At 43.8% G+C, this 24,707-nt stretch overlaps 1 protein-coding gene across 6 annotated transcripts in view; it reads left to right on the plus strand.

Moving 5' to 3' along the window:
- The first annotated feature begins 3,376 nt into the window (after positions 1-3,376).
- COL6A3 (collagen type VI alpha 3 chain) overlaps positions 3,377-24,707 on the plus strand; it is a 91,003-nt gene continuing 69,672 nt past the window's right edge. For 2 of the 6 annotated variants that reach the window (XM_039469720.2, XM_074398809.1), the window contains exons 1-3: positions 3,377-3,628; positions 20,364-20,484; positions 22,025-22,642. In XM_039469720.2, coding sequence (XP_039325654.2) covers positions 20,394-20,484; positions 22,025-22,642 — 709 coding nt within the window. In that variant the 5' untranslated portion in view covers positions 3,377-3,628; positions 20,364-20,393. The remainder of the gene's footprint in view (positions 3,629-20,363; positions 20,485-22,024; positions 22,643-24,707) is intronic. The other 4 variants (XM_039469723.2, XM_039469724.2, XM_039469726.2 and 1 more) reach the window with 4 other exon arrangements.

Genomic DNA, 24,707 nt, shown 5'->3' on the forward strand with positions numbered 1-24,707 from the left:
GTGTCTTAGTCCATTTGGACGTCTATAACAAAATGTCATAAACTGGGTACCTTAAACAACAGAAATTTATTTTTCATGTTCGGGAGTTTGAGAAGCCCAAGATAAACGTGCCTGCAGATTCGGTGTCTGTCGAAGTCCTGCTTCCGGCTCATGCACGGCACCTTCCTTCTGTGTCCTCATGTGGTGGGAGGGCGGAGCGGGCTTTCCATGTCCTTGTTTATAAGGCACTGACCCTATTCATCAGGGCTTCTCCCCTAGGACCTCATAACCTCCCAAAGGCCCCATCTCTAAATACCATCACTTTGGGGGTTAGAATTTCAACATATGGATTTTTGAGGGGCCTGACATCCAGACCCCAGCAACCTGCAAGATAATCTCTCTCTGCCATTTCCTAAGACAGAGGCTTCTGTGATCCCTGGGTGACTTCCTGTGACCTAACTGTAACATAATCTAGGGAGGGATACGATTTACCTTTGTCATGTTAAAACACTGGAATCAGGGCTCAGGTTTCATTCCCACTCAAGGTGGGAGGGGGCAATTACACAAGGGCTTGACTCCTGGGGGTCATCTTACAACTCCACCCACCCCACATACCCCAGTGTCTCCAGAAGAGGCAACTCCCAGCATCCATGAATAGTCCCCAAGGAGAGGGCTTGGGTGTGAACCACTAGCATCTGACTCCCATCTGAAGGGATCTTCCAGAGGCACCTGTGGCACCTTCCACACTGTCTTTGCAAACAGGAGAAAGGCCAGCCCAAGTCACAGAAAATCACCATGCCTCAGCCACTTTCCAGTCCCACAGCCGTGTATCTGGTGGGGAAGCCTCATCCCCATCAGGGCCACAGCTACAAGGGAGCTTGGGAAATGAAGTTATAAACTTGCTAACTTGTGTAGTTAAAGAAGAGATATGGAAAGGAAATGAGAAGAGGTGCCAAGGGCCGGTTCAAGCCTGCAGTGAAGGGGAAACAAAATCGAGAGATTCAGTGACTTATGAGGTCCCACCGATGGCCAGGCTTAGACCCAGGGCTTGGGGCATTTAGGGCAGCTCTAACTTTTGAGGTGATTTTTCCTGCTGGGATCAGGTGGCGGAGAGGAACTGGAAATTTCAGTGAGACTCCACATACTGGTGATTAAGGAAAAAAGCTGCGATAGAACCAAAATTCTCTCTTGTTAGCACAAGGGAGGTTTGCCACCAGCCTCTGGGTTTCTAGAGCCATGGGCAGTGCTGAAGAGGATCTGGATCCTCAATGATTAGGTGCAGCTAAATGTTAAAGATTATGGTTTCCTACTGAACAGGAGCTTTTATTTATTTAAATCTTGCTCTAAAGGATTTCTTGTCCTAGCTATTTAAATGCTGTCACCTGTTGGTATCCATGGGGGGCTGGTTCCAGGGTCCTCCATGGATATCCAAATCGATGAGGCCCAAATCCCTGAAATAAGATGGTGTAGTATCTGCACATAATCTCATGTACTTTTGTGCTCATCCTCCCATGTGCTCTAAGTTGTCTCTAGATTACTTATAATGCCTAATGCAGTGTAAATGCCATGTGAACAGTTGTTATACTGTGTCTTTTGGAGGATGATGACAAGGAAAAACGTCTGTACGTGTTCAGCACAGATGCAGTCATCCACTTTTAAAAAATATTTCTGAACCACAGTTGGTTAAATCCATGGACTCAGAACCCATGGATACGAGGTCAACTGTAATAGAAACATTTAATATCAAGGAATGCATACGCCTAGCGATTTTGCAAAAAAAAAAAAAAAAAAAAAAAAGAAGAGTGTGTTTGTATTTGAAAGAAACCGTGGAGTGGAAACACCTAAAACATGCTTGTTCAGTTAACCTCAGTTTGCTGAGCTGCTTGAAGCATGGGGTTGTAATCAACGGTTGTCTTCTTTGCAGCGGACAATGTGTCTGCGAGGAATAGTCCTCCCGAGTGCCGAACTTGCAGACTCTAACCAAGAGGGTGGCAGCAAGTCTCCCAGGTCTCTGTAGGGGCTTGAGTCCATGCCTGCAGCGTGCAGAGAGGATGAGGGCAGAGAGCTGGATGTCCCCGCAGGGGCATGGTATCCTTCTACACATCATACAGGCAGAGCAGTTCTGTACCTGGAGCCTCTGCTCAGCATGTCTTCATCTAAGAACCCCATAACTCAGGTTCCATCCTTGGTCCCTGCCCCAGTGCTCTGCAAGTGAGCCCTTTGGTGCAGAAATGGGCTGGGCTCCTTTACGGGCGAGGAAGGGAGCCCTGGAGCTGCAGAGGGGAGCAGGCATTCTCTCTGGGGCACTGTCTCCTTTCTTCCCTGAACTGGAGGGAAGAAATTCATGAAAAGGAGTTAATGATTTATTTACTCTTCTAACTTGGTTCAGAAGGATCTCAAAGTCAGAAAGAAAACCTTTGGGATGTCTCTTGATATTTCACATTAATGGACTTTTCATAAGGACCACGTGGTGGGAGAGAAGTGAGAAGTTCAGGGACGGCCACCGCTGGAGTTGTCATTTGAGCTCTGCCACTGACCCAGACCGGACAATGATGATGCCGCTTGCTCTCCCTGAACATTGTTTCTTTCATCTGTAAAATGGGACCACAGTTTCACCTAATTAAAGAAGACATCTCTCTATTTAAAAGGGCTTAGGGTTTTGATGTTTGTGATAAAGGAGAGAATGTATACTGAAGGCTTTTGAAATGTGCAAAGCTTTGTAGAAACAGAAGTTCTTAGTCAAGAATTTTCCTGAAGCTTTGAGCAAGATAACAATTTTCATTACCCCTGTCTATGCCTAGAAGGGGCCTATAAGCTCCACTATTAGAATCATTATATATAGAAGCTAAAAGAAATGTAGCCTCCTTTTTTTTTTTTTTTTTCTTTCCTTTTCACTGGCAAACAGAGCTTTGGTTAACGGAAAGCCAAGACGATTTTAATTGCTGGTTTTTCTATTTGAAAGGGGAGGTTATTAGTAGAAGTCTCAATTCAGAAACTTCAAGAAGAAATGGGAGGGTGTGGTGAGGGTAAGGGGGACTGCATTTCCTGTTTTCCTTTCAGATGGTGTCGGAAAACATTGCAGGAAAACCATGGATACCCATGAAGAAATTCCAAAATTTATTCTTTTTGCCGCCAAGGGCCCAGCCCAAAAGGTGACGAGTAGAAGTGGTCAGTTTTTTTTTTTTTTTTTTTTTTTTTAAAGAGTTGGGGTTTGTAGGAATCCAGCTAAACGCATGTAGGGTGAAGACAGCCTTTAGAGGGTGACATCAGCCTGAGCGGGGGCCAGAAGAAACAGAGTGCAGGAGTCTGGTTTCATTTACAGTTTGGGTCAGCTCTGCAGTGAGGAGGGGGAGGGGAGGGGTCCGGGAGGGAGGAGGAGGAGGAGGAGGAGCTGGAGGAAGCCCTGACTGTATCCCTGGCCCCAGTCTAGTTTGGAGCTCAGTCTTCCACCAAAGGCTGTTCTGTTCTCCTGGGCTCCAGCCTCCTGCAAAGACTGCAAGAGTCTCCGCAGCTCTGAGTCTCCACTTCTTTGGTGGAGAAAGGCTGCGAAAAGAAAAGGAGACTTAGTGAGTGGGAGAAATATGCATCCTATTCAAAGCTAATTGAATCGAGAGCCCAGGGACATACGCGCCTTCAGGTTTGCTCAGGGGTGAGTGTGATTTCTCTTCCGTTTTTCCAGGTTCGGGGCTGGAAGGAAATGCTGTAAACTTGAAGTGATCGTTTCTAGGTAGCTTTAGTGGCTGTCATGTTCACGCTGTTCTTCCGTTTTCTGTACATGTTTTAGGTCTCTGGAAGATTCCGCTGATTTTTCTTTCTCACCTTGTAGCAATTGAGTTTCCCTAACTTGGTTAAGGTCACGGGTGCCTAAGAGTGTGAACGCTTTCCCATCGCTTGTCTGTGGCTGCTGCTCGCGCCCTGTGTATTCCGGGCCACAGAATGTTTCGGCCCATGATTTATTTAAGTTCCCGCCTTCTTCCAAAACCCGGTTGGGATCCGCTTTGTTAGCAGAAGCGTCTTTGCTGAGGAGTATAAGCGCTCCCTGCCGAGCGGCTCCACTGAGAGATGTTCTCTGAGCTCTCTGGGTGGTGACACGGGGTCAGGGTGTGACCCGCGTGGGTCTTGTGCACAGGGCCACCCATGGGAAGGTGCTGGCTGAGCACATTTGTGAGACTGGAGTGACTCTGGTGCCCAGGCTCAGGGCCAAGTCAAGGGTCACTCAGTCATTGCCATCAAGCAACCTGAAGTCTCTGTTGGAGACTTTGTCCCTTGGGGTTGCTTAAAGGAGCTGCAGGGGTCAGAGGGGAAGCAGGAATCTGCCACTTGGGCAGCATGCTGCGAGTGTTAGGCAGGGCCCCTGGGGCTGGAGGGCCAGCCCACGCTCCGCAGAGGTGAGCCGGTGCCAAGCTGGGAGGCCCTGGGGGCTGTTCCCTGGCCCGGAGGATGCAGGGTGGGGCTTGGGCCCTCTCTTGCTGAGGATGGAAAACGTTCACCGACAGTGGCCAGCCTGTTTGGGGAACCTGTTTCAAGGGGCCTACTATGTTAGAAGATGAACCAGGATTAAAGCACGGGTGGGGTCGTGGGGAGGGACCACATGGGTGGGGTCATGGGGAGGGATGAGGGAGTGGTTGAAGAAAAATCAGCCTCCACAGGGAGCACCAGGAGCTGGTTTTGAGGCTGGTGCAGACCCTAGGAGCAAACCCCCTCTGTGAGCGCAGGAGTGTCTGCCGATGCACTGGATGGGGAGGCAGGGCTGTGATCTCTCCCCACACACAGCTCACCCGGATGAGGACCACGGTGTGCTCGAGCTACAGGGCCCTCGGAGCTCATGGGGATGGCGGATGCTCCACCCAGGATCCCCCAACTCCCCAGGGACCGATTCTTAACACTGTAAATAACTGAACCGAAATGGCTTTAAAATCAAAGCTATATTGCTCCTAAGCAAAACTATATTGAAAACTGAGTGGGTGGCCGTTGAGGACATGGCTGAGACTTCTGAGGTTTCTGTTGGGCTAAAGATAAGGGGATTCTTGGATGGAAGCCACTGATGGCGTTGTTCCCCGGTTTTCAAAATGAAAACCAGAGGCTCTGAGATGCGGGATTCCTTGCCTAGGCCGTGGACCCAGTGTCTGAGATGGCAGTGGAATCCTTCCCCATTGCAGGAGAGCAGACAAGCTGGTGATGGAGGATCCCAAATAACTCACATCTAAATGGGAAAACAGTTTTGGGCTCACTAAGATTCTACCAATGAGCAGAGAAAGAAGTGAGGTGGACTGTGGGGAGTGGGCACTGGCTGTGTGAGCAGAACGCCAGGGCTGGCAGCCCTGGCTCAGGCCATCTCCTGGGGGTGGAGGGCCCGAGGGAGGGGGCTCAAATGCTCTTCATTCTGAAGTGGGCTGATAGCTGAGGATGGAAGCCTGGGGTGGGGTGGCGGGGCTTTTACAGAGATCAGGATCTAAGAGCGGCTGTCTGTCTGGACTTCTTTGTTAGGCGAGGGTTTCTTATCACCCAGAGGTTTACTTCTCTCGATTCCTCACTCATGGTTGAGGGAAATCATGAAGCAGACAGAGTGGAAAGGAGGCTTGGGAAGGAATTCCATGTTCGGGTGAAGTCAGGCTGTCCTGGCTTTTCCTAACCAGGCCTTGGAGGGTGTGGCCACAGCACCTTTCTGGGAGGTGGCTGGGGAAGCCTCTAGAATGTTAGCCCTCGGCCCCGCTTTTCCCCTGCATGGGAGGACGCGTGCTGCACCCCACCGTGGCAGTTGCCCACAGGTGAGGGGATGTGTGGCCGATGTCCAAACCCGGGTTTTGAATGCTATTTTTGACATGAGGCAGGCATCCTTCTGAAACATTGTCTTCGCTTTGCACCTCATTTGAATTCTAAAGCATTCAGGACTCAGCATGTTGCCCTGATGTTATCATAAGTGCCTCTTGCGATTTCCTATCCTAGAACTTAATATGCCTCTGATGAGAAAGCAAGAAGTAGTGCCTCTCTTCTGTCAATTGTTGATTTGTGGTTCCAATGAGGCTGCTCATCCTGACCTTAGTTTCAGGAACGGAACCCCTAGATGTGGATGCCTAAAGCTGGCTTGAAAGAAGACCGCCTTCTTCTCTGGAAGCTTTGGAAGCTGGTAGTGAGTTTCTGCCAGCGAGGCTTCATTTGGTTCCTTGCTCGGGGTGTTTAGACAACTGGGTCAAGTGTAGTCTTCACCAGCGGTCCGTATCACCTCCCGCTTTTATGTGAAATTCCATGTTTAGGATTTAAAATTCACCACTGGCAGGTCACGAAAAACTATTGCGTGAGACTTCCTGGCAGGCACGGTAACAACTTTAGCAAAAATTTTTATTTGAAAGTTCGATTTTGCCACTGCTCCTTTTGGAAGAAGCTGAAAATCTGTTATCTCTTGGGGGAAGAATCGTGGTTTCCATCTGAAGGGGACGTTGTGTCCCGGCAGCTTTTCCAGCCTGACCTACGGGAGCAAACTTTTCACGGTGTCCTGGCTGCAGCAAGCAGGCAGTAAAAAGCACACAGCTGCTGCATAAATAGCTGACGATTTGAGGAGGGACCTGACATTTAAAGAAAATCCTATTAGCTCTAGCTAAGGAAATGAAAGCCACAAACCATCCAAATTTTAAAGCAGGGGAGATTTAGGGTTCCTGCTAATTCAGAAAGACGTAAACTAGACAAGGATGGGTCTCTTCATTCTCCCATTTCTAGGTACAGCTCTGTTTCCACCGTAAAACTTCAGTAGAATTCAATGGAAAAATTCAGTGCAGAGAAAGGACAGTCCTCCTCGTTAAATAAAAGATGTTGCTTGCCCCCTCTAATGTCTGGTCATGAATGTGTTATTCATGGATATATTCCCTTCAGGGATTATATATTCCTGATATATTCCCTTCAGGGATTCACTTCGTTAGTTTTGAAAATATAATTTTTAATATATTCTGGTCTTATAGTCCATTTTGGAAAGGAGATGAAATTTTAAGGGCTTATCCCTGTATTCCCGGCACTGTGGGAGGCCCAGGCAGATGGATTGCTTGAATCCAGGAGTTTGAGACAAGCCTGGGCAACATAGTGAGACCTTGTCTCTACAAAAAATATTAAAAAAATTGGCCAGGCATGGTAGCATGTGCCTGTGATCTCAGTTACGAGGCTGAGGCGGGAGAACTGAGGCTGGGAGCCCAGGAGGTTGAGGCTGAAGTGAGCCATGACTGCCACTACACTTTGGCCTGGGGGACAGAGCAAGACCCTGTCTCAAAAAAGAAAAAGAAAATTTGAGTTAGCACGTTCATCCTGGTCTAGCTGTTTTTGAAAAGGCACTTTGGTTTTCTTTCCTCTAGAGGGAGGTGTATCTCTGTGAGTTCCAGAAAAATCTCTGAAGTGGTGCCTGGAGTCTCCAGGGTTTCAGGGTGGGGTTTCAGGGTTTGCAGTGACTCAGTGATGTACGTCTCAGCAGAACTTGCGGGTAACTTTAGGATTGGCATTTCAGTACATTATTATTATTATATTTATTGTGTCTGTCCATGATAACTGAAGTGGACATACATTAGAGCTTTGTCTTCTCTGCTCAGGTGTGAATGTATTGAAATAAAGTCGTGCCTTCAAAGGGGGCATTCTTTGTTCTCAAACGTAATTGCATCACAAGGGTATTCAGCAAATAAGATACTTTATAGGAAGCATTTTACCCATATCTAATTATAGAAGTTTAAATCAACAGTCTGGTGTTGGAAACCATAGTAAGTTTGCATATTCATGCCATTGTGTATCCTTGTAGAGTTACTGAATTTTAGAACTTGAAGGGAAACTTCCAGACATGTTCATGACGTGTCCTTCAATATTTTCCCCTAAAGGACAATAGGTTTTAACATACTTCTAAAAATTCACACAAGCTATAATCATGAATATCTCATCTTAAATATTTATTAATACAAATATATATTACTGACTCCCAGATTTATGTTTGTTAGCTTGATAACCAGTGTTAAGACCCTGAGAAGAGAATCCTAGCTAAGAGCAAAACAAACAAACAAACACAACCTAACCCTTTGGTGTGGTCTTTGCGTTCTCATGTTTACTTAAGTTGAACGAAGCCTATTGTGCACCACAGCCTTGAGTGCTGAGGTGCAGGGAGAGGATAAAAATGGCGAAGACAGAGTCCCCTCTCTTCTGGTGGGCAGGCATGTAATTTGTTTGGCTATTTGAAATACCAAAAGACTATTACCTTGGCGATGGTTTCTCCATTCCCTTTAAAATTCAGATGAAGAAAGAAGCTCAGAGTGGCATGCTAGTGGCAGTGCTACACAACCGGTGGCAGAAGTGTCTGATGTTCCCAACATGCAGACATCTTGTGCTCTGGACGTTACAAGGGGGACAAGCCTTTACGAGTGTGTTTCAGGGTGCCACATGGAGAAGGGCACTCTTCCTATTCCCAGTCTTCTTTGGAGTAGCCTCTTTTAAGTTGATTCAGCAGAGGGGTAACTGTTGTTTTAAAAAATCTGGAAAGAAAAAGGAGAGAAGAAAAAAACAAATACGAAGAGTTCTGCCAAACCCTCTCCCAAAGGCAAATTGTTAGTCTTGTAGGGGTCTGGCTGCAGTTAGCATAGTATGATCCTACTGCTCTCCGGAAGCTTAAAACTCGTGAAATACAGAGAAACATTTGAGAATTGGGAGCGGCCAGGGAAAAGTACAATGGGAAATGTTTCTGTAAATCCCCCCATGTATGCTATACATCAGATTTTCAGGAACCCAGAGCATCAGGAATTGGCCACTGGAAGGAAGAGCTCATGGCTCAGCTTAGCTTCAAAATTAAAAATTGAACAGCAGCTGGAGATGACTCAGATCTCAAGGGAAACCATTCCAGGAAACTGGTTTTTCACTTCTGGAATCTTCGTTAGTTGATTCAGCAGCCCAGGGCTGGTACCCAGAGTTAGCGCCAGCTCAGCTAAACCCACAGCTGGCCCAGCGATGCACCGGGGCCTCTGTTTCTAATTGGGGTAGCAGAAAATCCATCACTCATCCAAGCCCAGGGCGACAGATAGCAGACAGCAGTTACAGGACTATGGCCTGTTCAAGCAACAGGCAAGGAGCCTTCTTTCAGGGGGTTCTTTCAACAGGGAGGCTGGGAGAGATTGGTTGACCATTGCTGACAGAGGCAGTAAGGAAGTAGAATTTCCCAGGTTATTGCAATAAATCCAGCATTGATGATATTTTATCAGATGTTTCAACTTGATTTTTCTCTATTTTCAAGAATAATTTTTTCTTCCCTATTATGAGTTAGACTAGAAAACAAACAAAAAATCTTTTTTTTTTTTCTCACAATGGGAGCCCCTTTCAGCCACTTTAATCATTTACAGTGGAAACGCACAGTTTTGGAAAGGTCAGTAGCACCCAAGTTCATTGCCAAGAAAGAAAGAGACAGGAGTGAGTGCCAAGCTCCAATTTGGATCCAGCAGCGTCATGTGGCAATGGGTTGGAATGGAGTGGGCATTTGTGCAATTTCTTTTGAAGCGTTTTCTAATGCACTCTCTTCTCTAACGCTGAAATGGAACTAGTCTCTGCCTGATGTTTATAATTAGCAGTATAAATGCAGACAAAATCTCATCTGGCCGCCATATAATTCAGCATGTAGAATGTGATTTACATTTGGATGGTGGTGTCTAGCTTTCAAATCACACCAGATATGGAACTTTCGGCTTCATGGTTATTATCTTGAATGCTAGGAATATGTTTTAAAGTAATTTTTCAAATATCTGGGCAATTAATCTGGAGTTTCTTAAAGTTGCTTTAAGAAATGGGAAGGAGACTGAGGAGCTTGTCCTGAGCCTGGCTGGTGGGTGGTGTGTTCTTACAGGTGCTCTCATTCACAGAGTGGGGGCATTGCAGGGGGATGTCCAGGCCCTCTCTTTCTGCATTGCTTTGTTATAATCCATCAGTTGCAAAACAGGTGTTGTTTTGTTAGATTTTATGAAGAAGAGCCAAAGATCTCAAGTCAGTTACTCCATATCTAACAAGGACCCCAGTAGGTGACAAAGGAGGTCTAGTTACCCTGCCTGATAAGGAGAGTTTTAAAATGTTGCTATCACAGGTTACCCATTCAGCTTGAGTCAAATAGATTATTGTTCTAGAATATTTTCATAGAATAGAAATTCCAAGGCCAAGTGTGGTGGCTCAGGCCTGTGATCCAGCACTTTGGGAGGCCATGGCAGGAGGATCCCTTGAGTGCAGGAGTTTGAGATCAGCAATACAGTGAGACCTTGTCTGTACCAATATTAAAAAAAAAAAAAATTAGCTGGGCATGGTGGCCCACACTGGTAGTCCTAGCTACTCGGGAGGCTGAAGTGGGGGCATTGCTTGATCTCAGGAAGTTGAGGCTGCAGTGAGCCCTGATTGTGCCACTGCACTCCAACCTGGAAGACAGAGCTAGACTCTGTTTCAATAAAAAGAAAGAAAAAAAAAAGGAAGAAAAAAATTTATGAAATCCAAGTTGTGAAATAAACGGTAAGAAAACCAAAATTTGATGTATTTCTTTGGAGGGTTTCTTGGAGCCGTTCTAAAACATTTGCTTTTGAGGATTCTCCTTTGGGTCTTTCAAACAGCAAGAGCATCTTAAATTCCACTCTCCTCCTACTCTAACTGCAGGACTTAATAAACCCTTTCTTAGCTTCCTCCCTGAGGACAAGAATGGGGTCTTCTTTCCCAGGATTCAGGCAAAAAGAGAAAGAGAGAGAAAAAGAGAAAGAAATGGGGAAGTCCCATTCTCACAGTCTAGGAACGGGTATGGCAAAGGCAGGGGTGGAGAAGTGCTTCAAATTTGCTGAAATTTGACTTTTTGTTACACAGTCAGTGTGCACGGCTCTCCCACTATGGTCTTTGACGATTTCCACTGCTCGAAGTTTAAACAGGATGATTAGGAACTAACAGGAGTCCCAGAACTTGACAGGAGAGACCGGCTGATTTTTAAAAAGCAGTGCTTGGAGAAAACCAAATAAATGACTTCAAAATGGGAGCTCTGGATTTATTTGAGTCTTTGTTTTAAAATTATTTCCTTGTGTGCATGTGTGTGTCTCTTTCTTAAAAAAGATTTCCAGACATGAAAAAAAAAAAAAGACTTTTGAGTAGGTTGAATGAAAACGAATTTACAGAATTGCAAAATAGTTTGGGAAATCATATGCATTGGAATATGATTGAATACGATTTTAGGTTGAAGGGCCATGTAGGGCAACCTTTCTAATAAGAGGTATCCTTTTAAATTTCAAAGGGTTAGAAACTAAATGGAAAAAGGCACGTCAAATCCTTTTTAGAATGAGGCAGAATAAACAAAAAGATGAGTAATCCTAAATAGAAAGATGAGAATGAAAATGTGATGAACTTATCTTATTGAATCGGTTGCTTTTAGGACATAGAATCTAGGATGAAGGAACAGACCCCTTCCAGCCCAAGGGTCTCAAGTAGCCAATTCGGACTCTTTTTTTAATGTTTGAAAGAATAATAGCAGACAGCCGAATTGTACTGACATAGAATCTGTGGTTTGTCGCCATGAGGGAAGTCTATTTTTTCCCCCAAAGACATGGGGAATTTCTTTGCGATCTGGGCCAAATCCAGCACAGCCTCTAGGGTTTCCCGGGGTTCTTCCCTCGAGCTTTGGAAATGCTAACTTGGGTTAGGATTCTGGTTCCACCTGGTTTTATCTATGTGACTTTGGAAAATCACTTTGCCTTTCTGGGGTTTCAATTTTTCAGCTATGAAATGGAGGGAAATCAGCCATTGGGCAGTTGGGAGGAGGGCGTGGAATCCCACCCACAGACAGAAGCCCAGGACATGTTACTAGCACTCTCCTCTCTCCCTCCTCTGGGGGGGTGTTGGTCGGGGAGTGAGGGGGGATAGCTGCCTCATTCCCCCTCATTAAAGTGGTCGGGCGGTCATTTGGGGAGAAGGTGTTTGACATCTTTTAATAATCTAAATGAAAAAATTCTCCAAAATTTGCTGCCAGGGAATTTCGTTTTTAAAAAATGGAGACTCCAGGGCATAATAAACAATAGAAAAGAGTTAATTGTAAATGAAAATATCAGCAGATATTCACCAGCTGGGCCAGGAGCCCAAGAGCCACAAGACCTGCTTCCCGCCTGTTGGCGGGAATGTGTGTGGGGCCAAAGGCGTTTTTCCCACCTGGGAATTCAGCTCAGTTGAACCATATGGGTTCTGAGTCATCAGGGGAGCCTGGGTAACACATTGTTCTACAGGCATCATCTTCTGTCCTTTTCAGAGCTAGAAGAGCTCCTTTTCTTCTCTCCCCTCCCATCCTCTTCCCTCAATATCTGGATATATTCTGGAAAAAAGAATTCCTGTGCACAGTGTATTTATCCCATTCCTTTGTGTTCCAGTGGGAAGTATCTCATTGAGGGGGCTACTCTTCTAAAGATTCTCATCTTGAAAATAAAAATCTTTGCATATGATTTTCAACCACTGAAAGTTTATTTTACTCACAGAATGGTTGATGTAAGTGAGTGATGTCTTAGAAAGACTTAATTTATTTTATAACTATGTAGATTTTATTTTGTAACTATGTAGATTGTACTGAGCACTCTGGAAGACGAGAAAGGTAATTCTAGAATTGCCCCAGAGTGAGCCCACTCAGTGCTTTATATGTGACAGAATCAGTGGATTCAAAAGTGTTCAACTGTGTGAGGTGTAGGAATGGTTAAGAAAACCATTAGCAAAACCTGCTCAAGGCATAATTCACTTGTGCTTTTTGTCAATGCTCCCTGCAGAGGTGTCTACAGCTCTTGCCATCCCAGACTCAACAGTGAGGGGACAGGTCTCATCTTATCGCCTGTCCTATTTTTTTTTTTTTTTAATCTGGATTTCAAAGGCAAAATGCTTTACAGAGAGATATTCTTGTGTTCTCATTCACAAACAAAAATACCACTTAAAATCATGCCTCTTGAACATGGATTAAACATTTAAAAGAATTGAACTGGATCTTCCAGAAGATTTGCATTAAAATTTTTGATTGAAGCAGTGATGCTTAAAATTTGGGGGTGAGGAGTGGCACAATTGCCTTTTAGGATCACGTACAAACACGGACCTTTATCCCCAGGAAAACCCTCATCCACAGATGCAGTTTTGCAGTCAATTGTGGGAGGGTCATAGACCCCTTGAATCTGTTGATCCCATAGTAAAACATTGATTTAGACCGGTTACAATATTACAGGTTATTTTGGAAAGAACAGGCCATATTCCTGGAAAGAATCTAGTAGGAAGCTTACCTTTGCTCAAAAATTTGATGCTTAACTTTGACAGAAAGAATCAAGAATAGCACATATAAAATGTACTTTTATATTATTCTAAAGTATATATCATCATTATTTTGTTGAGGTCATTGATATTGCACTTGCTTATTCTTTTTTTTTTTTTTTTTTTTAAGGAAACACTCAGGCATGTGTCTCACAGACTAGGGAAGAAAGGTAGAGCTTGGTGGAAAGGTCTGGAAAGTTCCCAGGGTTGCATGAGCTTGAGGGATTCCTAGAGAGTGATGGGGCAAAGCTGGGGCTACGGCACGGTGGGGGTGGGGGGTAGGGTCATCCTAAGTGGATGGAGGAGACCAGGCGGTCCAGCCTGTCAGGGGTGCCCTGAGCCCTGCTGTGCTGGGACAGGGCTAAAACTTGGGAGCATTATCAAACGACAGCACGAGCACTGGAGACTGCTCTTCTACGCTGTATTAATACATATCCATGTCCCACAGGCAGTGACCGTCGCAAGGCAAAACAACTGGACTGAGCTTTTGCAACGCTGCCATTATTACCACTCATTGCTGTCACTTTGTTGCAGAAAGAAACGTGTTCTGTTGATGACTGGCCTCCTGAACATCAATAGAACAGTATTTCTTTCTCACTATTGACACATTTCCAAGATACTGCTGTATTGACAGGTGGTTCTATTTTAGCTGCTGAGATCATGCCTTCAAGTTCTCAGAATCTGAATCACAGGGTAGATTTGTTTCATCACAGGTGGTACTTTTTGTTGACTTTCTTTGGAAATCCGAAGCCACATGGGTCCTGGAGTTCATTCCCTTGTTTATGGCTTCATCTTTCTCCACCTCACCAATTTTTGGCAGGTCAGGCCTAGGGCCCACACTGTGTACTGTCTTCCTCATAGCTGGGCCACAAGATTTGAACTCCAGCTTCTCCCTCTGGGCCTGACTGGCCTGACCTCAGGCAGGAGGAATTTCATGACAAATTCATGAGACTGAGCTTCAGGTTTCCTCTGAACCCACTTAGCTCCTGTCCTTGACTGGCAGCCTCAATAACTGTGGCTCTCCATGTACTTTTGCTAAGTGGTCCATCTGGATACTAATCCACTGCTCCATTCATGGCAAAGTCGCATCACTCATCAGCCAGGCAGACTCTCCTCTGCTATCAATCTTCAGATGGCAAGGCTGAGAACATTAGATCATCCTCATCCCTGGTTTCTTTATCTATGTGGGAAGAATGGAATTCCTGTGCTGCACAACAGACAACCATAAATAGACTTGCAGAGCCCATGGGGGCACCTGGGGAAAGAGGAAGATTAAGACAGAGATACAAAAGCTCAGGCCTTGGGTGGAGCTGATTCCAAAGCTCAGAGGATACCAGTCAGGGCCAAAGTCTTGTTTCCACCAGGTCTGAATGTTCCTATTAGATTCTTTCTCGCTTTCATGAGACTCTGATCTTCTTTGCCAAACCCTAACATTTTGCAAGACATATATTCTTTTCTTCTTCTTTTCCACGTCTTACTTAGAAGCAAGGGCAAACCCTGTGCTATTTGAATACAGGCACACAGAGACGAACTTTAGGATGTTTAGTTGTATTGTTTTCTCCTCCTCACTCTTAAATTCTGTCACACCTCAAAAAAGAGATGGTGCACGCCCATCATTCCTGTTCAACTGATGGATGTTTTAGGGGTAAATAGTTACCCATGCTTTTAAAATCTGGCAAATGGTATTTCCTGTCCTCATTTCTATTTTAATTGTGGTAAGAACCATATAAGATAAAATGAACTCTCTTGACTATATTTAAGTGGACAGTACAGCAGTATTAACCATAGGCACCTTGTGGCACAACAAATATCTAGAACTTTTTGATCTTGCAGAACAGGAACTCTATACCAATGGAACAGTAACTACAACTGCCCCCTCCTCACAACCCCCGCCAGCACCATTCTAAGTTCTGTTTCTAAGACTTTGACTGCTTTAATGCCTTTAAATATCTTTAAATAAATGGACTAAATACTCTTAAATAAATAAATGAAATGATATCTTTAAATAAATAATGGAATGAAATAAATGGAATAAATACTTTTATATACATGGAATTATAAAGTACTGTATTTGTCTTTTAGTGATTGGCTTGTTTCTCTCAGCACAATAGCCCCAAGTTTCATCCATGTGGTGGTAGATAAAAGGATTTCCTTCTTTTATAAGTCTGAATAATATTCTTTGTATGTGGCATGTATAAGAGTGTAATACAGTAGGCCAGGAGCAGTGGCTCACACTTGTAATCCTAGCACTTAGGGAGGCTAAGGTGGAAGGATCTCTTGAGCTCAAAAGTTCAAGGCCGGCCTGCACAACATAGCAAAACTCTGTCTCTACTAAAAATACAAAACTTAGCTGGGTGGAGTGGTGTGTGCCTGTAGTCCCATTTACTCAGGGGGCTGAGAAAGAAGGATTGCTTGAGCCTGGGATGTTGAGGCTGCAATGAGCTGTGGTCTTGACACTTCACTCCAGCCTGGGTGACACAGTGAGACCCTGTCTCACAAAAAAAAAAAAAAAAAAAGAAAGAAAGAAAGAAAGAAAGAAAGAAAATTATAACAGAAGTGGTTTAATAACAGTGCAAAGTCCTAGAAGAACTGTAGGGATAACGGTTAATGAATTCAACAAATATTTATTATACACCTACAATGATACAGACAGGCATTTTGCCTTATTCTATGCTCATAATGTGGCTGAGCTTCACAGTCCTGGAAGACGGTTTGTAATAAAGTGGACTTGGAAATCTATAATCAATTTCATAATTGCAAAAAAAATCCTATATATGTATATATTTAATCAAGAAAGAATAAAAACAGTGCACTAAAAACTATAAAACTGTTTACTGTTTTTGTTTACTGTTCTTGCCTAATTGCTCTGGTGAGGCCTTCCAGTACTATGTTAAATAGGAATAGCGAGAGAGAACATACTTGCCTTTTTCCTGCTCTGAGAAGGACAGCTTTTAGTTTTTCGCCACTGAGTATGATGCTAGCTGTGAGTTTTTAATATATGGCCTTTACTGTATTAAAGTAATTTTCTTCTATTTCTAGTTTGTTGGGTGTTTTTATTTTAAATCATGAAAGAGTGCTGACTCTTGTCAAATGCTTTTTCTGTATTAATTAAGATGATCATGTGTTTTCCCCCTTCATTCTGTTAATATGGTATATCACATTGTTTGGTTGTTGTTCGCTGAAACATCCTTGCATTCTAGAAATAAATTCTACTTGGTTATAGTGTATAATCCTTTTAATGTGTTGTTGATTTTGTCAGCTAGCATTTTGTTGAGAATTTTTGTATGAGTGTTCATCAAGTATATTGGTCTGTATTTTTCTTTTCTTGTAATGTCTTTGATTTTGGTTTCAGGGTAATAAGGACCTTATAAAAATGACTTTGGAAGTTATTTCCTCTTAATTTTTTTGAGAAAAGTATGAGAAGGATTAGTTTTAATTCTTCCTTAAGTGTTTGGTAGAATTTTCCAGGAGAGACATCTGGTCTTGGGCATCTTTTCGTTGGAAGGTTTTTGATTACTGATTCAAACCCCATGCTAGTTTTAAGTCTGTTCAGAACTTTTTTATTGCTTCATGATTCAGTCTTGGTGGATTGTATATTTCAGGCAATGTATCTATTTTTTTTTTTCTAGTTATCCAGTTTGTTGGTGCATTATTGTCTTTACTTCTTACCGATCTCATGGAGTCTTATCAGTTTTTCCAAAGTCTTGTATAAACAATTTCATGTGCCTGATTTGCTCTCAGTTCCCCTTGCTTTCTTCAGGGAATTGTCAAATTATTCCCGACGCAGGGGATATAAAACCAATTCAGAAGCACTTGAAGGTTTAGAATCATAAGATGAAAAAAGTCACATTTTAAAATCTGACATATACTTGAAAACCAGAAAGATGTTTTTGATTTTCATTCACACTGATGCTGAATGCCTTTACATGCTGCAGTCCATGAAACAGACTTCTTTCTAACCTTTGAGCCTTAACAGTGAAATGATGATGATAACTCAGTCTAGATTATTATCTATTTCAGTTTCTTAAATCAAATGTAATTTCTTACTTAACTGTAGTCTACACTATATTATTTCCAATATCAAATAGTACTTCCTGAAACTCAGGAATGTCATGAAAGCTCATGCCAATAATGAGATTGCATCTGGTCCTTCCCCTGGGATTCTTTGAGGAAATTTCACTCACCTACCCATTCTAATCCTCTCACTTGGGTCACGGGGAGGTGGTGAGCTCCACCATCAAGGGACATGGGTCTCACCTACAGTTAATCGAGTCTGAGAGAACAGATATTTGCAAATGACCTGGGCTCAGTGAGGACCTGGGCAGGTGGAGCTGCCTTTGGTTGCTGCTTCAGAGGAGTAAGAACTTAGCAAAATTAGACATTGAGAGGAATAGTCCAGTGCTCCCAAAGTGTACAGCTTGTTTCTTGAGATGTGAATAGCTATGACTGAAAAAAGATGCCATGAAGTATATGTTTTGAGAATTCTGGGTTAAATCAAGTATAGCAGGTTTCTTTATTTTTTAGAACTGCTATACTTTAAAGTATATTAATTGTTCCAGAAGGAGGCTCGATAGTCAGCACTTTCCAAACTGTTTTGTTCATGGGACACCTGTTTTTCCCCTTAGAACATCTCATGGAACGGATGTTCCATGGAATGCATTTTGGGAAGTGCTGATGAAACCAAGCTTGTTGGAGAAGGGTAGTTAGAATTCACTTACAGTCCGTTCTGCATCAGGCGTTTAGCAAGCAGCCTGCCACGCGCTCCTCACAGAGGGCTGGAAGAAAGGCATGGCTCTCATTGTCCTCATGTTATGGAGGAGGAAATGCAGGCTGTGAGCAAGTCCGCCACCTGCCTGAGGTAGGCTGTGGTGGGTCAAGGATCCAGACTGATCTGATTCCAGGCACCTCGTCTTTCCCCAACATCGCTGACTCCTTTTCTGATTCCTGAAAAGCCCAAATTCAGGCCGGTGAACTTGATTGCAAAGTTGCTATGGAATCATGGAGTTTTCATGGAGAAATAAAAATGTTCTTTTTATCCTCTCATCTCATGAACCCTCAGTGTGGCAGGTGCCACTGAGCACCATGGTGTCTTTGAATAGTTGTGAGCCTTGGCCACTTATTCTCTGCACCCCAATTTGTTTCCTGTAAGCCTGAGGGTCAGCATCTACCTCTAAGGATAATGTAAAGATAAATAAGATAAATAAATAATGTAAAGATAAATAAACCTCCATTTCCTCCTCTGTAACACAAAGACAATGATAGCCACGCCTCTCTTCCAGGCCTCTGTGAGGAGCGCCTTATGAAAAATTTTGAAAAACTGCAATTAGCACATAGTAGATGCTGAATAACTTTTGATAACGTGGCATCAAAAACAGTGGTTTGATAACATCTTAGCCAACTTGTGTCACCAATGCCCTTGTTCCCCAATACTATTACCCAAACCTATGAAAAGGGAACCCCTGACCAGAGAGCTCCTAATTGGGAAACCCCTGGCCACTTTGAGTAAGAAGAGTCACTGACATGCACATCGGTGCAGAATGAAAATGAGGAGCTTCTTGTTCAGACGTTTTAAGAATTCCAAGATAGCAACACCAAGACATCAAACTGAGCATGGGACCCCTCTGAGCACAGGGTCCTGTGGGCAGTCCTGGCTGTCTCTAAGAAAAAGCTGAGGGAAACTAGAATCCTGTATCAAGGAGAGGAGAGAAAAGATGCTTTCCTGGCAAGGAGACTTCAGCCTAGAGAGAAAGACCTAAGCCAGCTCTCTGGAGGGGTCTTAAGGGAGACCCTGACCCCCAAGCTGATCTCCTAGATTGGAGACTGGAAAGTGCAGAGGCTGTCACAAAGTCTTGAGGTAGGAAGAGAAGGTGTTGGTAGGGGAGAGGTCTGGTGACAGACACACTACTGAGCTTATGTGAACCTGAACTTGGCTGGCAGCGCATCCTGTGTGCAGCCCCCAGAGGTGTGTGGGTGTGGGAGACTGCAACAGGGCAGTTAGCCTCCAGGTCTGGCTTCACAGTCTTACTAATTAAATCACCCTCAGCTCATTCCATTGTGAGACTGGAGTTTGGCATATGGCAGATTTTCCTTGGAGGAAAAATGCTAAATAGTAATAGAGAAAATGGACAAGGCTTGACATGGTCTGGGCTGCTGTGGCTGGGTTGCACTTGGTGTGATTTGGGCAAAGCCCGTTCTCTCCATAAACTGAGGCTTTCCTCTGAGGTTCTTTTAAACACGACTTAACAAACTTAAGCTGGATGTCAAAACCTGACACACTTTGTGTCTGTCAGTGCCTTTACTCCTGACCCATTTCCATTCTGCTGTTTGCTTAGGAATATGCTATTGCCAAATTGCTGCCTATGTTACTTTGGGAGGCAAAAAACAAGCTTTAATTGCACAGCTTTTAGCTGTGGCCAAAGTAATAGTCACTAGAATAAAAAATTCTCATTTATATGTTTAAGCAAAACCATCTTTCATAATGTATACATTCGTTGTCATTAATTAGTAATTTGAAAAAGAAAGAGTATTTTTAGATTGTGGAGAAACTGCTATGAACACCTATCATTTGAAAATGTAATTGTGTTCTTTGAACTATGTTTAAGAATGCCCAGCGAGGAAGGTGAGCGGTTTCATTATACGGGATCTATGTTCTGCCAAGAAGAGGATGTCTGAGGTCGCCTTAGACAGAGAGCTCTGCCTATTCACTTCGTATTCACCTATTCTTTACCTCCCTCCCATTCCCCCCTCCCTTCCTCCCTCTCTTCCTTCCTTCCTTTTCTTCTTCCCTCCCTCCCTTCCTTCCTTCTTTCCTTTTTTCCTTCCCTCCTTCGCTTCATTCCCTCCTTTCCTTCCTTCCCTTTTTCTTATTTTCTTTTATATATGCATATTGGTGTGCATGTATGTATCTAAATCTTTTTTTGTCTCTCTAGCTGTCAGTCTATCATCTATTTATCATCCATCTCTTTGCTGCTGGTCCAAAGAATGAATCAGATACAAAGTCCTCTTGAAAGTCTAAAAAGAGTGTAAAAAGCATGGGATTTTGCATAATGAGAGTCAAAAACTGATCATTCCCTTTGCCCTATTTTCTCTTTTAGGTTCATATTTGGTGCTTAGACAAATTCAAAATGAGGAAACACCGGCATTTGCCCTTAGTGGCCATCTTTTGCCTCCTTCTCTCAGGCTTTTCCACAACTCATGCCCAACAACAGCAAGCAGGTAAGAACCGAAAACGTCCTTGATTTTGTAAAACGGAATAGCATTCTTTGATTTTAGATCTTAGACATAGGGAGCTGTCAGAGAGCTTAGATGTTTTTAAGGTAGCTAAGCCATTTATTATAGGATAGTCAGATATGATAGCTATAGGATTAACAGACCTTTTCAGATACTCTTTATCCAGTGACAGATTACCTATTTTTATTAAAACTCGGGTTCCGTATCTTGGAATTGGCTTGAAAATGATTTGTTTTTACATTGGATGTGAGTGGAAAGTTTGTATCTCAAATGTTTTACCACCTGAAGGGATCTTCCACATTGCTGGCACTGGCTGGTCCCTGAGCACATAAAATAGGGAGAAGTCAACGATTGAGAGTCAAAACTATTTTCTCTGAAAAAAAAAAAAACAACAACAACAAAAAAAAACACAAAAGATCACTCTCTCTAATTCCAGATGCAGAAAGGCATTTTCATCTAAGCTCATTGGATCTTTAAGATTTCTGTTTCCCAAAATGAATTAAAAACATGGATTCTAATTAACCCTACTGAGAATTTGATTTCAGAGTTTTAGAAAAGTGGGAAATGCTTCATGCATTGCAAGCTGGGAAGGACTGAGGTGGGCCTTCTTCTTCTTGACCTGGAGAGCTGGGCCTCTGAGGGATTCTCTCACTAGGCCAGGTTGCTCTTAGCTGGAGGGGAGTCTAGTATCACTTCAATGGAAGAAGAACGTGGGTTGGGGCATCAGGTCAGCCCGAGGTAAGTAAAGTCCAGGAGCAAGCCTGGCCCACAGCTGCAGGAGGGCACCTCTTGGGGGCCACTGACAGCCCAATACCCCGAGTTCCTACACTTGAGGGAGACCTGGATTCATCTGGGAATGAGATAGGTAATCTTTGACCTCTATGAAGACTTTTCTGGCTCTGTAAAACATGCAGTGACTAGTTAGAGTACCTTTGTTCCTGCTCAAAAATCTGGAAAAAATAAGTCCTTTCCCTTCTCTACATTTACACAGGTCCTCCTCACTTAGAGAACATGCATTTATTATATTTATTTTTCATGCAAATTACCCAAAGCATTGGGAGTTAGTGAATAGAAAATAGCAATTTTCACTTTTCCTTCTGCCGAGGCCCAGTTTCATATTCCAAACTAAAGAATGAATTGATAAAATGATGGTTGGTTATCTGTGATAAGACTTCCTTCTGGTTTAATCATGTGGGTCTTGGGGCTCAAACTGACACAAGGAATCAAGCTTGAGGTAAAGACAGCCCAGGAAATTGTTTCTCCAATCTGGAACAGGCTACTGGCCCATGCGTGGTGGTCTCTGAGTGTGGAACTTGGGCTAGTGACTGGGCACCAGCAGCTACTGAGTGCATGGGCCCGGGTCCCTGGTCGCAGGTAAGTCAGCCTACCCTCCTGTATTACCAGTGAGGTGTGCAGTGTTTAGTAACAGTATAGTGTAAAGGAAATTTGTTTAGGAAGGCTTTGCACTGATAGGAAGTAATTGCTTAAATAGTAGAAAAATCTAAACCAATGTCTTTTTTTAAAGATGTCAGAAATGGTGCTGCTGCTGATGTAATATTTCTAGTGGATTCCTCTTGGAGCGTTGGAGAGGAACATTTCCAACTTGTTCGGGAGTTTCTATATGATGTTGTAAAATCCTTAGCTGTGGCAGAAAATGATTTCCATTTTGCTCTGGTCCAGTTCAACGGAAACCCGCATACCGAGTTCCTGTTAAATACGTATCGTACTAAACAAGAAGTCCTTTCCCATATTTCCAACATGTCTTACATTGGGGGAACCAATCAGACTGGAAAAGGATTAGAATACGTAATGCAAAGCCACCTCACCAAGGCTGCTGGAAGCCGGGCCGGTGACGGAGTCCCTCAGGTTATCGTAGTGTTAACTGATGGACACTCAAAGGAGGGCCTGGCTCTGCCCTCAGCGGAACTTAAGTCTGCTGATGTTAACGTGTTTGCAATTGGAGTTGAGGATGCAGATGAAGGAGCATTAAAAGAAATAGCAAGTGAACCGCTCAATATGCATGTGTTCAACCTAGAGAACTTTACCTCACTTCATGACATAGTAGGAAACTTAGTGTCCTGTGTGCATTCATCCGTGAGTCCAGAAAGGGCTGGCGACACGGAAACCCTTAAAGACATCACAGGTAATGGCAATGCCGCCAAGCTATGCCCTGCCCTGCTGTTCTTGGGAGATGAGCTTGGCAACTGCTGGCCTTAAAGCAACAGCTAGGACGGCGGGCGGGCCAGGGAAGAGATGAATGTTCACAGGTTTAAAAACAAAGGTTTGATTTGGAATGTTCTTCCACAGTCTTCTTCCCAAATAGGGCATTCACTTACATACAAGAAGAGTTTTTTTTTTTTTTTTTTTTTTTTTTTTTTTAAACAACTAAAATTTTAACTCTAATTTAACCAACATTCTAATATCATGATCCCGCAAAGCACATTTGCCTTCATTAGAAAATAAAGCCCCAGAGTAGTGAGGTGAGCCTCTGATCAAACCCCTCTATCTGGCATTGAGATATGTTTCCTTTAAGAAAAGCTCCCTGTCGAACAGTGCATGACCTGAGAGGGGAACGAGGGCATTTGTTTTTGTGTCCAGTGGCTAGCAGAGAGCTCCTCTCTTCTACCCCATGGAGAGAGGGTTGGTAGGATCAGAATTGCAGCAAAACTTAGCTATGATCCAGTCTAGATCAATTTGGAAGAAATTGAGTCCTGGACGGTTAGTGACAGCCAGAGCTGGAGGCTGTGCGTTCGGACTGTGGGTCTGGTCTTCTTACTTGTCCTCCATGTGGTAATCACGGCTGTGCCCACAGAGATTCTTCTAATTCTAATGACATTGATGAGACCCACTCTGGAAATACTGAGAGCATGTGGACATCGCATCGATGTGTTATGTGCAGTTGCATGTACGGAGCTAATTGGCTGACAAGTTGTTTAACTAGTCAAGGCTGTTAGCTCTCCTTCTAGGGCTAAGTGCCTCAATGACCGGTGGGGAAGGAATTTGACAAGTAAAAGTTCAAACTGTACCATACCACAGCAACTGTGATGAGTGCCCAGAGCTTACTCATCAGTGATGGGTAGATTAGAGGGACCTCCCCTTGTTAGGAAATAAGTCCGTGCAGCCATTCGAGAATTGATAGCAGAGAATTCTGGGTGGAATGAGCAGAAAATGAGGGAGAAATCCAGGGGAGAGTTGAGCTCCAGAAAGGAGACACGTAAGTCCTCTGAGATGGAGGGAGGGGATAAGAAAGGGGGCTTGTTACCAAGATATTCAGGAGGATAAGAGGCATATTGACAGAGTTCAAGTTGAGTTGACATCCATCATCTCAGTAAAGGTGGGAAGCAGTGGAATTTGGAGGCCTGGGGGGACTGAAGTTATTTTGAAGAGCTGCCATAGGGATGTGAAGAGGCATCACAAAACATTCAGGAAGCAACTGCTGTTTTGCAGTGGCGCCCAGTTGCTATCAGAGATTACGAGCATTAGCATGGATCCTTGCCTTTCTGCAGATATCTCAGACACTCCCAGGATCAAAGAAGTTCCCAGAACTGAAACTTGCAAAGAGGGAACAATAGAGGGGACAGAAGAAAACTTTCTCAGTAAGGAAATCCAGGGTAGTAGCTAGTAAATTTCTAAGATAGCCTGCCACAGCATCCTGGCTGGGGAGCTACTGAGAGCTGGAATGGGCCAAGAGACCTCTGAAGAGACAGGATGAGAGGCCAGGGCTTGGAGGGAGAGCCCTGGAGACAGCTGAGTATGCAATTCAGGGACACTGCTGGTGTGTAGGGCATTTGAGGGCCGATCGCAGGGCTGGAGGAGTTTCCAATGGTGCTCAGTGTGGTCCTCAGATGTGTAGGAGCCATAGACAGCAAGCCACTGGGGAAACCAGAGGTTGGTGCTCAGAAGGGTTGTTCATGCAGACGTCAAAGTCTGCAGATGACCACAGAGCCTGCCATGTGGACGCAGGCAGAATATGATAGAACTAATCATGTAGGAAGGTTGGAGAATCTCTTCTGTGTATTTAGCAGTCATGAGAAGTGGATGATTCTTTGAATCAAAAACGAATGAGTGGGCAACCACATGGCATAGAGGAAGTGATCATAGGAAGCAAGATTTATGAATGGATTTTTCTTCTATACTTTTAAAAATGGTTACCACCAAGAAGGCCATCAAGACAGGAAGGAGGAGGTGAGGTGACTGATGGAGAGTCT

The sequence above is a fragment of the Saimiri boliviensis genome, chromosome 5 (assembly GCF_048565385.1).
Source record: "Saimiri boliviensis isolate mSaiBol1 chromosome 5, mSaiBol1.pri, whole genome shotgun sequence".
Taxonomy (NCBI): Eukaryota; Metazoa; Chordata; class Mammalia; order Primates; family Cebidae; genus Saimiri; species Saimiri boliviensis.